General features: G+C 46.2%; 1 protein-coding gene across 1 annotated transcript in view; it reads left to right on the top strand.

Annotated features, from left to right (window-relative positions):
- Window positions 1-8,278: 8,278 nt before the first annotated feature.
- LOC125289533 (tetratricopeptide repeat protein 28-like) overlaps window positions 8,279-14,443 on the top strand; it is a 150,033-nt gene continuing 143,868 nt past the window's right edge. Inside the window, 1 exon segment of the mRNA XM_048236433.1 lies at window positions 8,279-9,228. Within this exon segment, the coding sequence (XP_048092390.1) occupies window positions 9,202-9,228 (27 nt within the window). The 5' untranslated portion in view covers window positions 8,279-9,201.

Raw genomic sequence — 14,443 nt, 5'->3', positions numbered from 1 at the left:
GATGATGGACATCATCCACCATATCCAGCGGATGCCTCCACTTTTTAAACTCAAGATCCCATTACAGAAGAGGACCACACACGCATCCTCTGTCTGCCTCTCTCTCTCTCTCTCTCTTTCTCTCTCTCCCTCCCTTTTTTCACTCCTGCGCCTCAGCAGAGTTTGCTGAAGTGTTGCCTTTATCCGTCCTTCCTCACTTTTCTTTCAGAGACTCTCTGCTGCCTTGATTCAAACAGTATGCCACAGCCAGTTTCATCAACACCAGTGTATGTGTGTGTGCGTGTGTGTGTGTGTGTGTGTGTGTGTGTGTGTGTGTGTGTGTGTGCGCACACACAGACCATTTCATCTGTGTGCATGTGAAAGGCTGTTTTCAACAGAATACCACAGCCCATTTCATTAAATGTGTTTGTGTCTGTCATTTTTCCGAGTATGTGTATTTGTGTGTGTATATACAGTACATGAGTGTGTGTGGGTCTGCCGGCATGGTTGTGTGTTTGAAAATACGCACCATTTCATCAATGTTCAGGTATGCACTTTTTTTCAATTGTGATTCAATGTGCGTGCCTGCATTTGTAGAAGACTCCACATGTGAATGTGTTCATTTTTCCCTTGTGTATGTGTTTCTCTCTCTCTCTCTCTTCTCTCTCTCACTGTGTGTGTGTGTATGTGAGTGTGTGTGTGTGTGTGTGAGTGTAAACAACATGTTATGGAGCCTGTTTCATCAGTGTCCAAGTGAATTATTAAATGCAGATTCGAAAGAAAAAGGCTCCTCCTCAGTCAGACCCTCTCCTGCATAAATCTAGCAGAGCAGAAATGTGTGTGTGTGTGAGTGTGTGTGAGTGTGTGTGTTTGTGTGTGTATCTGTCTGTCTGGAAGTGTGTGTATGTATGTGGTGTGCGTCTGTGTGTATATCTGTCTGTCTGGAAGTGTGTGTATGTATGTGTTTAAAAGAGAGAGAGAGAGTGTGTGTGTATATGTACGTGTGTTAGAGATTGTCTCTGTGTGAGATGGAGATGTGTGTGTGTGTGTGTGTGTGTGTGTGTGTGCGCGTGTGTGTGTGTGTGTGCATATGAGCGTGCATGTTTTGTGACAGAGAGAGAGAGAGAAGAGAGAGAGAGAGAGAGAAGGAGTCTGTGTGTGTGAGATGTGTGTGTGTGTGTGTTTGAATCAACAAGACGCTCTGTTCTGAGGCTAAACAGGAGGCTCTTGGTCCACCATGGGGCAGAAACAGGGGAGTGGGGAAGATGAAAGAAACTGAGACAGACACACACACACACGCATACACACACACACACACACACACACACACACACATACACACACACACACACTCACTACCCTCGACTGCCAAAGATCTGCTGCAACAAACAACTAAAAAGTGTGCTTAATTGACAGGGAATGCACACATGGCAAAGGAAGCTGTTGTGCTTCAAGATGATTCGTGCGACGTGGGTTTGGACTATCAGCGGCTTCAGTGTTTTGTTGTTTCTGGGAGGACCACAGCGTGCTGAGAGTCTTTCCAAAACAAGTACCACACTCCCCTATGCAGATGAGCATGAAAGCATCCATCTGCTAACAGCTATCTCAGTTAGAGGTGTAGTCTGCAATTCAGGCAAAAGGTTGTTAATAACCCTTCATTCTGTGCTCCTGAAACACCATGTTGATTGGCTGGGATTGTAAAGGGTTCGGTCCAAGCTAGTACATTTGTTTCCCATCTGTTGTTGTTGTTGTAGTATCCCACATCAAGTTATGAGTAAGCAGCTACTTTTGCTTAGAGCCCACATCAGTGAGGCATAAACAACTTATTGTTATTGTTGGTGTAGTACACCATCCTGCCTGTCAAGCTGTACAATTCTCTCCTGTCCATGGGAACTAATCCCTCACTCTGTCAGTGGCTACTTAACTTCCTGTCTTGCAGAACACAGTGCGTTAAAATCCAGAACAATGTGTTGCCACCCAGGGTTCTGAACACTGGCACCCCACAAGGGTGTGTCTTGTCACCTCTGTTATTCTCTCTTTACACCAACACTTGTACATCAAATTCTGCATCTGTCAGACTGCTTAAGTTTGCAGACGACACCACTGTTATAGGCCTCATCCGTGACGGGGAGGAATCTTCCTATCGGAGTGAGGTCAAACAGCTGGTGCAGTGGTGTGTAGACAATAACCTACAGTAATCCTCAATACAACCAAAACCAAAGAACTCATAGCTGACTTTAGGAAAAAGGCAGGCCAGCACCTTCCCATCTCCATTAATGGCCAAGTAGTGGAGTGGGTCCCCTCTTTCCGTTTCTTAGGCACCACTATCCGCCAGTCCCTATCATGGAACCTGAACACAAGCCTCATTATCTCCACCAGTCCCTATCATGGAACCTGAACACAAGCCTCATTATCTCCACCAGTCCCTATCATGGAACCTGAACACCAGGCTCATTATCTCCACCAGTCCCTGTCATGGAACCTGAACACCAGGCTCATTATCTCCACCAGTCCCTGTCATGGAACCTGAACACCAGGCTCATTATCTCCACCAGTCCCTGTCATGGAACCTGAACACCAGTCTCATTATTTTTAAAGCCCATCAGAGATTACGCTTCCTCCGTCAGCTGAGGACATTTGGGGTCAGTCAAGCAGGCATGATCCACTTCTTTCGGGCTACCATCGAAAGCGTGCTCACCTTCTCCATCCTGGTCTGGTATGGTAGTGCCACCAGCCAGGACAAACAACAGCTTGAGAGGGTAGTATGCAGGGCCTCTACAATCATTGGCTGTAGTCTGCCTACCATAGCCTCACACAAAACACCAGAATTTCCAGGAAAGTCAAAAACATCATCTCTGACCCCTCCCATCCAGCACACCATTTATTCACACCCTTACCATCAGGGAGAAGGTAGAGTAGTATCACATGTAAAACATCACACCCTTACCATCAGGGAGAAGGTAGAGTAGTATCACATGTAAAACATCACACCCTTACCATCAGGGAGAAGGTAGAGTAGTATCACATGTAAAACATTACACTCACCATCACCACCATTTTTGGAGCCTGGGCTGTCCACAGAGACGGTGTTTTTTTTTACAGTGTATTTAGGGCACAGGCAGCTAGCGGATGGTGAGGTGATGTTTGCTGTACGGTATGTGACAAAAAATGTTTTAGCTTAGAATCCGCGTAACATCGCTTAGAGCACCTTTAAGGCTCAGCTGTTGACTGGCCACTGCAGTAAACCCCCTACCTGCAGAGCCAGGATGGACAGTGCATGGACACCAGAGTTTGGAGCTATACACAGATCGGACAGCTAGAAAACTGAGGAGCAGCAGTTTAGTAAACATGGCCAAAAGTGTAATGGATGTGAATCACAGATTGCATCATTAACTCAAGTCTTTTGACTTTTACAAAAGTTCCCATAATGCAGTAACATCACACCACACCACAAAACTATATGTATCATTCTTTCAGCGGTCATCCACTGGCTTAACTCATCTGTTTTGAGAGGTGTATAAAGATGTTGCTATGTTACACTAAAGAAAGCAACGCCAGGCTCATGCAAAACAGAATATAAACAAACACAAGGAGATAGCAAAACACAGGGGAAGTGTATGCAAAGCAACATGGAGCAATAGGGCTTGTGGGGCCACACACAGTGAAACCTCACTCCGCATCAGAAGTATTCCGCAGCACGGACTGCTCCACGCCTTTCCTTACTCTTGTATAATTTTGTTTTTTGGCTGACAACGGTTTGGCTCAGTACCTGTTTATTGGCTGGCGGATCGAATGTTAAATGTCACATGTGGTGGGTGGTAGGGCACTGTGGTGTGTCTGGAGGGCTAAGAGAGACAGAGAGAGAGAGAGAGAGAGAGTCAGAGAGAGAGAGAGAGAGTTCCTGAAGTGAGACCTTTTAAATGGCCTCACTGTCTGAGTGTGTGCAGAGCGCCAACACTAGTGTTCGCACATGGGGGACGTGAGACTGGCCGGGAGCCTTTGTTGAGTCATAGCATGAGGTCATTATCTCTCCAGTGCTTTCTCTTCTGCTCTCTCTTTCTCCCTCTCTCTCTCTTCTGCTCTCTCTCTCTGTCTCTCTCTCTCTCTCCCTCTCTCTCACTCTTCTGTTTCTCTCTCCTGTCTCCTCATCATTCGGAGCATTTATGTTGTTCCGAGGACAGAGATGTTGTTGTGATGTCATTGCGGAATAGCTTAGGCGTTTTGATCAGGTCACAGATTCATCGCTGAGCACTGTTTTTATTGGATGAGATAAGCACAGTGCTTTTGAAGTGAGGTGTGTGTGTGTGTGTGTCTGTATGTGTGTGTGTGTGTGTGTGTGTATGTGTGTGTGCATGTGTGTGTATGTCTGTATGTGTGTGTGCGTGTGTTTGGGGTTGGGCATGAGGTTGTTGCAGAATAGCTCAGAACAATTTGTTCTAATGGTGTGTGGGTGCAACTGTGCCTGTATATATAAAAAAAGAAAGAATAACCTTTCTCTGCAGATATTCTCTGTCTTCCTCTCACCCTCTATGATGCGTGTGTGTGTGTCTGTGTGTGTGTGTGTGTGTGTGTGTGTGTGTGTGTGTGTGTGTGTGTGTGTGTGTGATATTCGCAGGCTCATTAATTAGAAGCTCTCATTATTCCCCTTGGGCTCCAGACTCTTAATCAACACCAGCACCAAGACTAGGACACACACACTCTTTCTTTCTTCCTCTCTCTCACTCCCTCCGTCTGTCTGTCTATCTCTCCTTCTATTTCTCTCACTGACACACACACACAAACACACATACACACAACCATATGCAAAGCATTCGCTACCATGTCCATGTATCTTCCTGTCTTCCACAATGACTGTTTGATGCCTCATTCATTATCAGACAGCATAAGAACAAACCCCTCGCTCCATTCAGCCTAAGCAGAGGGCCAATCATCTGAGCCTCGTCTGTTGTCTCTCCTTGTCATATGAAGGAGTTCAGAGGCTCGTGAGACGCCCCCATCATGATCCATATGCACCCCATCAACTTCTTTTGTGTGTGTGTGTGTGTTCAGCTTCACAGCCAACAAACAAATCGCTTCGACTCGTTATTGGATTTCCGTGCGCCAGGCGATGTACGTAGTGCCGTGGCACGGGCGAACTCGACGGCGCAAACGTTAGGGGCGAGAAGAGTGATTGTCACCCATAATTATGCCTCCGGTAATTAACATAATCTGCCATGTCAGTGGGGTATCCAGGGTTTACTGAGCACTGGTGTGGCTGGAACGTACTAAGTAGCCTTTATAGCTGTCAGCCCATTATGGTCTTAAAATCTAATTTTTTTTTTCTCTCCTGTCTCGCCAGCTCATGTGCTTGATTTGTGTGTGTGCGCGTGTGTGTGTGTGTATGTGTGTGTTAATGTGTGTGTTCATGTCTATGTCTACGGCTGTGTGTGTGCCTGAGCTTTTCATCTGATGTATGTGTGTACACTCTGTGCATGTGTTTGTGTGAGTGTGTGTGTGACTCCATATTGCTTGTTTTTCCCCCACTTTCTCACTTCTCGCCTTTTTCTCCCTGGCTGACATTTAAATCTCATTAAAAGGGGACCTGATAGGAGACAGCGAGGGAGGCACGCAGAGCAGTGGAGCAGGACGCAGAGGACTGTACCTCTCTCTTAATGGTGGACAACCATCTCTGTTACTGTCATCTGGGCTGCAGTTGTTTTTCACACGCACACACGACGCACGCATGCACGAATGCACGCACGCACGCACACACACATGCACACACACACGCACGCGCACGCACACACACACCGCAGTAGCAGCAGTAGTAATGTACACATGCAAAAACAAGTGGACACTTAAAGTACAAACTCATTTGGACATGTATGAGATAGAGATATAGCCCAGACATAAGGTTTCTTAAGGCTTTTTGGCAAGCAGCAAAGGGAGGAGTCGTTATGTACAGAATGCATGTGTGTGAGTGTGTGTGTGTGTGTGTGTGTGTGTGTGTGTCTGTACGTTCATGTTAAAGGTTGTGTGTGTGTGTGTGTGTGTGTGTGTGTGTGTGTGTGTGTGTGTGTGTGTGTGTGTGTGAAGACGCCTGCTGTGGTTGCATTTACCTACTTCAGCCTTTTCACTGGAAAAAGGGAAAGCCACACGGCCGCCTCTGCTGCCCTGATTTCCTGTGTGGCTCTGATTGGGAAAGCAGAAGCAGACACACACCACACACACATGAACTCACACACACACACACACACTCACACACACACACGGAAACACACACTCATTTGGTGTACATTTCCATGTAAATGCTACAAATGTAGCAGAGAAAAGAATCAATAATGAACAATGACAAGAGGGAGGAGGACGTTAGTGACACTACCAGTGTGTGCCGTGACATCTGTCCCCCTTGATGGACAGCCCCGCACTCCACCCATTGTCCGTGGTCACTGGCTCACAGCTCTAAGGGCCCCACCGACTCCATATCCTCTGTTGTCCTTGGGCCAAAGAGCCATATGTCACCCAATCTCCTGTTGGACATAGGTTGTTCAGATGACCCTCGTCGGATGCTTCTGACCCCTTTTGACCCTGGGAGGTCAGTCAGCCTGCGGGTCAGAGGTCTGCTTTGACCAGTTTAACTCTTTCCCCAGATGTTCCAGGGAATGTGCGCCTGTTATCTGACAACATAACTTTTAAAGAGTAAAGTGAGCTGAAGAGTATCTGTCGGACTACAGCGTGACGTGACTCTTTAGGTCATTTTGCTGGACCCTTGCACTCTTGTTGTGGTTCAAATATTGTGCATAACACTCTTTAGTGTGCACCACTCACCAGTGTTACTGTTCTTAGTGCTTCATCGATTTCTTTTTGTTATGCTTTTTGTAAGGTCAGTTATACACTCGAGACACGCTTACAAATTCATTCATGCATAACTCCACAAAACACACACTCCCCCAAACACACATGCACACACACACACACACACACACACACACACACACACTGCAGATCTACTGTACTGTGGGAATGGATGGATTAACTTGTATCTAGCCCCAGCCTACCAAGATAACAGCTGATAAAAAAAATAATGTCAGATAGTGTGATTGTCATCTCCCCTCAGGTAGTACATCAAATTTTTACCCTGCTGCCAATGCCATCGCCTCTTAAAAGTGCTATGTAAAGCCCAGCACACTCCTCCTCTCCTACTAAACAGCATAGTACTACAGCTTCTATTCACCTCCATTACATTCATAGCACAGAGATGAACACAGCATTATGGAAATGCATTACTCATTACATGCGTTGTAAAACACCGTTGCACTGTGTTGCACCTTTTTTTTGGCTGTCCCTGCACTGCAACCCCCTCTCCCAAACACACACACACACACACACACACACCCCTCTCCTTCTCCACTTCTGCAGTAATCACCTGGCAGCTTGTTTAATCTCCTGGGCACTCAACGCCACTTCCACGATGTAATGTCTCTGTCTACCTCTCTGCAGGCTTAGCTGGGGTGCTGTCGACTTAAGGTATTGTGTCTTAATGACAACTAGTCCTTTAGTTCTCTCCTTTATCTGGATCTGTGTGCTCTTGTACTGATTCGGTCCAGTTGAGCCCAGAATGGGCGTTCTGTCATCGTGGTGTTCAGGCACGGCTCAGTGTCCCAGGTCAGTATGTTGGAGTGAGGTGGTTTGGGTCGGGGTTATCGGAGATCACAGAAAATCTGTCTTGGCAGGTGACCCAGTTCAGAGCAATCTCTTTAGCATGTTCGACACTGGCAGGCCATTCTCTCACCTGAACACTGATCAGTTTTAAGAAATAACAAACAAAACAATATACTTGCTATTCAGACACAGGTTAGCATAGTGGCTGGCATATTGGTCACAATGGCATAAGTTGGAGGACTAGACTGGCAAGTGCCAGGTTTAACCAGTAACACACATTTCTTAAGGGAATGTGTTCGTTTGACGTACTATTCCTATAACATTTCCTATAACATAATGACCATCAGTCATAATCAATTATATTACTCTAATGGATACTTCTCAGTCAGACTATAGGATGAACACGATAACGGCTTTGCATGCTTGCGCTGAAATAGGCTATATGAAACTTAGTTCAGTTGCACAATAATACCTGGGCTTATATATATATATATATATATATATATATATATATATATAGGTAGGTATATATATGTAGGCTATACTGTTTGGTATTACTAAATATCCTAATATTTAATGCATGCTGGATTTCAGCATGTGACCTGCCTCAGAGTCTGCTAAACGAGAACTCCAGTCGACGGCACTATGACCTCGATGGATGAAGCCTAGCTCCCCCCTCCGCTGTCAAGCTTCAGATATGCGCAACGCCTGAACCCGAAAAAGCGGGGAAGGAAGTCATTACAGCTCTGTAGTCCAGCTCTGTTGCTCTTGCAGGACATCATCTCGCTCTTCGAAATTCCAGAGATTTTTCGTATCCTCTCTCTCTGCCTCATTTTACTCGCCTTTTCCCCCTTTCGACTCCAAGCGCCGCGCTTTCTCCCGGGAATTTTATTTGGCAAGTACTATTTTTCCACCAATTTGCTATCTGATTATTTCCAGGACTCAGCAGCAGCGGCAGAGAGAAGAGCGGGGCTGTTTGTCGGGTATTTTCAAACCTTTCTCCTTTGGATTCTTCTGTCATTGTCCGTCCAGTAAGTCTACAGACACGTTGTCACTGGATATACTGTCATTTTCATTCTTCTGTTGGACAAATGGTAATTTGGAAAACCACATACGTCAAAGTGAATAAAAGTTATCGAGGAAGAGAACATTTTGCAGCCCTACAGTTGAACTGATTGGTGCTGGCGAAGAGTCTCGCTCGGCTACATTGTTCCTGGCGATAAGGGGCGCCAGCAACTGTCACGGAAAGCTTCGATGTGACTTGATCCGCGCTCTCGGCATAGCTAATTCAACTGGTTAAGTTTTTAGAAACAGCATTTGATTGCTTTTCGGCTGTGTCGCGATCTCTTCCAAGACTCTCTGGATATATTTGGACACTATTGCGGACCATCTTCGAGGGTCACCCCAGTAATCTTCAGTCCACTCGACTCTCCAAGCAATCCCATAGGTCTACGCTTGGAGGAAATATGCTGCAAAATTGAGGAAAGTCAAGAGGCAGCATGACTTGCTATTGCCCTATCCTCGAAAATCACTTTTCCTGGCACGTACTGTCTTAATGCTTTCAAATTTTGGTTTACAAATATGATGAAATGGCAGCCCCGGAAGAAGGTGAGTTTGACTGTTATATCTATTCAACGAAGCTTGTGATTTTTTGCCGTAAGGCTCATTGCGTGAATGCAAGGTGACCGCCGGCATTTTGAAACTGTACATTGCAGAATGTGTGATGAATTTATATCTTCTTTACAAAGTAGGCTAATGTAATGGATTAGATGCGATAGAAAACATCTTTGGTATGACGAACTCCAGCCAGGCGCAATTTATATGACATTACTAAGCGTCCAGGCGGAGTATAATTGATAACAGCGCACTGCAACTTCATTTTGTGGGAACCAAGATGGTATCATGCCAAAGTTTCCATTCAGTTTTTCTCCCGTCGCGGCCACTGCATTGGTTTAAAAGGGAGTCATCAAAATATTTCTAAATTACTCCTTTCCATTTCGTCGGGGATGTTTCCCCAGTTTTATGGCATCAAATATAACAAATTGTGTGACTTTTTTCTCTGGTCCTAGTGCTCAAGGTTGTTACGCTGGTGTGTCCGATTCTAATGGGGTTCATGTACACTTGAGAGCGGGCGCAGTAGTTGCCAGTAGCGCATCGCGACAGGCACTCCTTACTTAATAACTAAGGCCATTTTGTTAATCTCATGTCAGACAGGCTAATATAGAAATTAATAATCTACGTGTAAAGTCACTATTGATCACCCAATCACGTATAGCCTGTCTATTGATGTACAACCCGATCAAATTGTGCGGTATCACTCAGATGGCATCCTGAACTTATTGTTGCAGTGAACCTGGTTGATGAATGGGAATGGAAAAAGAAGCATGACATTTTTTTTACGCTTTGGTGTCCCCACGGCTTCGGCCTCCGATCAGCAGTGGCGCGGGTCAGCCAAGCGTGCCATAGACTTAATGACACATACAGTGTTCGACACAAGGGGTGGAAAAGGCAACGCTGGACTGAGTTGCTTTGCTTGTCTGGTCGCCGACACGTTTACAATAGTAGTCTTGGCCCACTTTTTCTTTAGTGTTAAGAGTAGACTATCTTCATATAGCGTACTTTAATATGAATCATGGAATGTGGCGAAAGGACTGTCTGCTGTTTCTTATCGTCTGTTTGATACTTTTTGCTGAGCGAATATCTTCCAACTAAGCTATGTAGGCTAGATGGAACATCGATAGGGTATGAAATTAGGCTACAGTAGTAATTGATAAGGCCACACTTCTGTTAGTACGTACTCTCCCACTAGGGGTCCATATTTTGCAGATCAGCTAAACGAGCCTCCATCTCCTGGCGGAGAGTCTGGAGGAATTGTGGTGTTGCGTGCCAGCGTTTTAGAAACGCTGAGGTCCGCTGTGCTCTGTCGAGTCCCTATTCACCCCCACTAGGCTGCTGTCCAGGGCAATACAACCGGAATCTAATCACGTCAGTTGCCTGTTTTCATTTTATGTGGTTGAAAAGAGCCTTTTATTACTATGGTGTTATTAGCTGTGTATACAGGCCGGCGCAAAAGCCTGTCCTTTCCGCAGCTGCGCGACAGCTTTGCCAGATTTGTCCGGTAGACTCCCGCTGAGAATTAATGCAGTTAGTCACCGTTGGAGTCCTATTTCAATCCCGGAGAATTAGTAAGAACGCAAGAAAAAGAAAAAAAAATGCCCTCACAAGAACACGAGGCATGCGGATATCAAAAGCACTGACTAATGCCATTACAACTGAGATGCACAAATACCGGTTTCAAAGCGTGCATAAATCGTATTTGCAGCTAAGCTTCAGCAGGTGTTTGTTTCTTCTGTGAAGGATGATTCAAAGATTAGATTTTGTATTAATTCCATTAACGGGTTGTCCTCATTTATTACAGTGTTCATAATGCCATCATGTAGGCTATTAAGAGTCATATCCATAAGTTGGAGCCAACGATAGTCTATTGGTTGTTGCAGCCAGTGACCACAAAGCAAATAGTGTCTGTCTTTACTGGCTTGCATATAGGCCTAGCTGAAAAGCTAAGTAATGGAAACAGAGATGCTGTCATAGCGTTAGTCTTTATTTCTCATACACTGTCTGTCATTGTTTCCTTTTCTTTCTTTCTTTCTTTCTTTCTTTCTTTCTTTCTTTCTCTCCATGCCTACTACCTTTGGGTTCCATGGTAGACGTTTGCAGTCAAAAGTCTACCATGTTTGTGTAGACTTACTGGGATTACACTGGTTGAGAGGCCTTGCTACAGTCTTAACTGTCTGACACCTAAACTGATTAATGATTAATCACATTCCCAGCTAATGCCTGATTGAGAGACAGAGACAAACATCTCTCATGGGTCACAGTGGGAGCGGATGAGAGGCTGCATATTGATTAGATCCATATCGGACACAGGTCCAGCCCCGAAGGCATCAGAAGTGTGGGTGATGGAAGCCGTTAGCGAGGCGTACGTGTGGTGGTGGAAGCCATGGTTACGTACACCTGGGTGTGTAGAAGGTGAAAAGCTCAGGAGATGGCAATCTGCAGGATTGAACCCCTCTCACCTATAGGGTAGACCAGACTACTTACATCCAGCAGACAAAAACATATGGGCCCTCAATTGTCAGCACACACACACACACACACACACACATTGATGATGCACATTTCCCATGGGGCACATATTTGTCAACATTTGCCGCATTGTAGAGTGGGGATCCCTCACAGATGTGTCTTCATTTGAGGGATGGGCCTCTGACTTCTCCCTCAGGCACATTCGAAGCCAATGGGATGGAGCCCTCTGGCTAAACTGTAAGACAATCACAGCAACAGTTTAAAACTCCATATTGCTAAAGGATTGCCTCGCCTCTCCCCCGAGATGGAGATGATGCTTCCGGAGGCTTCGCTGACAATCCTGCTGATGCCTGGTGTTTATTCCCCACCATTTTGTGCGCTCACTGGCAAAGCATCCTAATGCCTCAGAGCTCACCCAAATGCAATACCTGAGCCGACAGTAAACAGCTTTTATGTTGCCACTTTGCATGCTGCAGTTCTTGTGTCTCATCATATCATGTGTACAGAGAGCGCGCTCAGACCTGGCAAAACAATTCTCAAAACGCATCATCCTTATGCTTATGGTGCACAATGATACGTTACCGACCATCAGTCTTACTAATAGGCATGGCAGAGATGCCTTTCACTAGAAACGCCGAGAATATTTGGTCTTACGTTTCTTCTCTGAAGCTCATTGCTAGCTCTTTTGGACTATTGCATTAAAGATGGGGCCAGTAATATCAGCATGTATCAGCAGCTTGGCCAGACTTGGCCACTGAGTCCACTCTAGCCCTTCAGCTTGCGGTGGACGTGCAAAGTAATTGGCCATCCCTTTGAAAGTTTCCTTGGTGGTTAATGCAGTTGGGCTGAGTTGAAACGGTTGTTGCTAAATATAGAACCCAGCTGTATCATCAGATTGTAGAGCCAAGATTGTGTGCTTTCACGGGCAGCTTTAAGTGTGCATTGTGTAGTCATATTTATGCGACTACATTAAGAATTCCCTTTATACAGGCTCCCACTGATGTGCATTGTGTATTATTATTCTCCTGTGGGTTGAGATGAAGGGGACACAGGGAGACAAAAACTCCCACAGTCTCACCTCTCGCCGCTTCAAAAGAGGAAAAGGCAAAGAAGAAACACATGCAGGCTTTTGAACTACACATGTACCTGTCCTGCCCTTCCTCCCGGCCCTCCCCTGCCTGCACTCTACAAAGCTCCGCTACTCCCTCTCCGCGCACAGTTCATGGCCAGGTTTATGGTCGGGGTAATTTAGATGTTTCTGTCTGTTGTCCCGCCAGATGTTCTTTACGTAAAGCCCCGGTGCTGGCCGTACATCTTTCTCCGTCTTGACTGAATCCCCCTCCCCCTGACCAACACGGCCTCTTGCTTGTTGGCCCGGTGCCGTGCTTCCCCACAGGAGCTGCTGTTGCTCAGGGTGGGGGTGCGTCGAGCAGGACCTCTCGCAAGGGCCCTTGTATCAGCGCCAGCCTCAGGTTTCCGTCATTTCAGACCTTCCACCTCTCCAGCCATCTTCCTCCAGCCCTCTGGGCTGCTTTGATTGGGGCTTATTTATGAGGTACCTGTTGAGGAGGAGATGGAAGGAGGAGGGTTGGCCTCCACTCTAGCTCTCCACCCTCTGACAGTCCATCAATCTTTGGGGACGTTCCGTTTCCGCCTCCACCTTTGCCGGTACAGGGAGACTATGGCCGAAGCTTTCCACTCGGATTAGGAAAGGGTTGAGAATGAGGGAACGACGAGGTGGAGTGTGGGAACTAGAGGGGAATTGGCTGCAATGCTACAGCACTGTGTGTAGACCCCTCAGCGAGCGCCAAGACCTTTCGATGCAGGAGGGTGGGAGAGTATCGATCCCGGAGGATTATTTTCCGTGTGGTCATTAAATGTGGGAGCAAAAGCACAACAACACAACAAACAACTTTGAGAGAAACAAGTCCGCAAGCTGCTATGTTAAAAAAACCCCCCACAAATCATGAGTGAGGCATTTCGAAAGAGGACCAGAAAGAACTGGTCATGAGATAGATAGAGACAGATATCGAGATAGATACGTTATTAGATAGATGTAATTGAGTGATTTATTGACTCTCATACCATGTGGTTTCGTTGGGTTAGAAGGTTGAGAATGGAGGAGAAATGCTTGTGCGTACAGTGTAAGCCCTCCTCCTGGTAGTGCAGTGGACGGAGAGCCTCTCACGTGTCGTCTTGATTTATCCATGGCGAAGGGGCAACAGCAGTGGATGCTGACATAATTAATGACACTGCGTATGTACATTTGTGGAGTGTGTGTGTGCGCGTGTGCTAGTGTGTATGATGGCACCTGCTGTTCCCGGTGCCGCAGTGTATTTATGGCCCTGCTGAATGTTGGGTAGCCTTGTGAGTGTGTGCGTGAGTGTGTGTGTTTGTGTGTGTGTGTGTGTGTGTGTGTGTGTGAGGGAGGTGGATGGATTTATGTGTTCACTCCTCCACTGGCTTCACCTCCCCCCTCTCCCTCGAGACTGCGGACAGAGATGAAGTGTGTGTGTGTGTGTGTGTGTGTGTGTGTGTGTGTGTGTGTGTGTGTGTGTGTGTGTGAATGAATGCCTGCATGTGGGGATGCATTGAGGTATTGAACGAGAAAAGGAGTGTGTGTGCAAATGCACTCGGCTGTGAAGTGTGTATTCGTGTGTGTAGGTGAGAGAGAGAGTGTGTGTGTGTGAGTGAAGAGGTCCATTGTGACCCAATGGTCCTTGCAGCTAAGCATGGT

The sequence above is a fragment of the Alosa alosa genome, chromosome 24 (genome assembly GCF_017589495.1).
Source record: "Alosa alosa isolate M-15738 ecotype Scorff River chromosome 24, AALO_Geno_1.1, whole genome shotgun sequence".
NCBI lineage: Eukaryota > Metazoa > Chordata > Actinopteri > Clupeiformes > Clupeidae > Alosa > Alosa alosa.
Note: the sequence above shows the minus strand (reverse complement) of the source record. Positions and strands in the feature narration are given on the sequence as shown.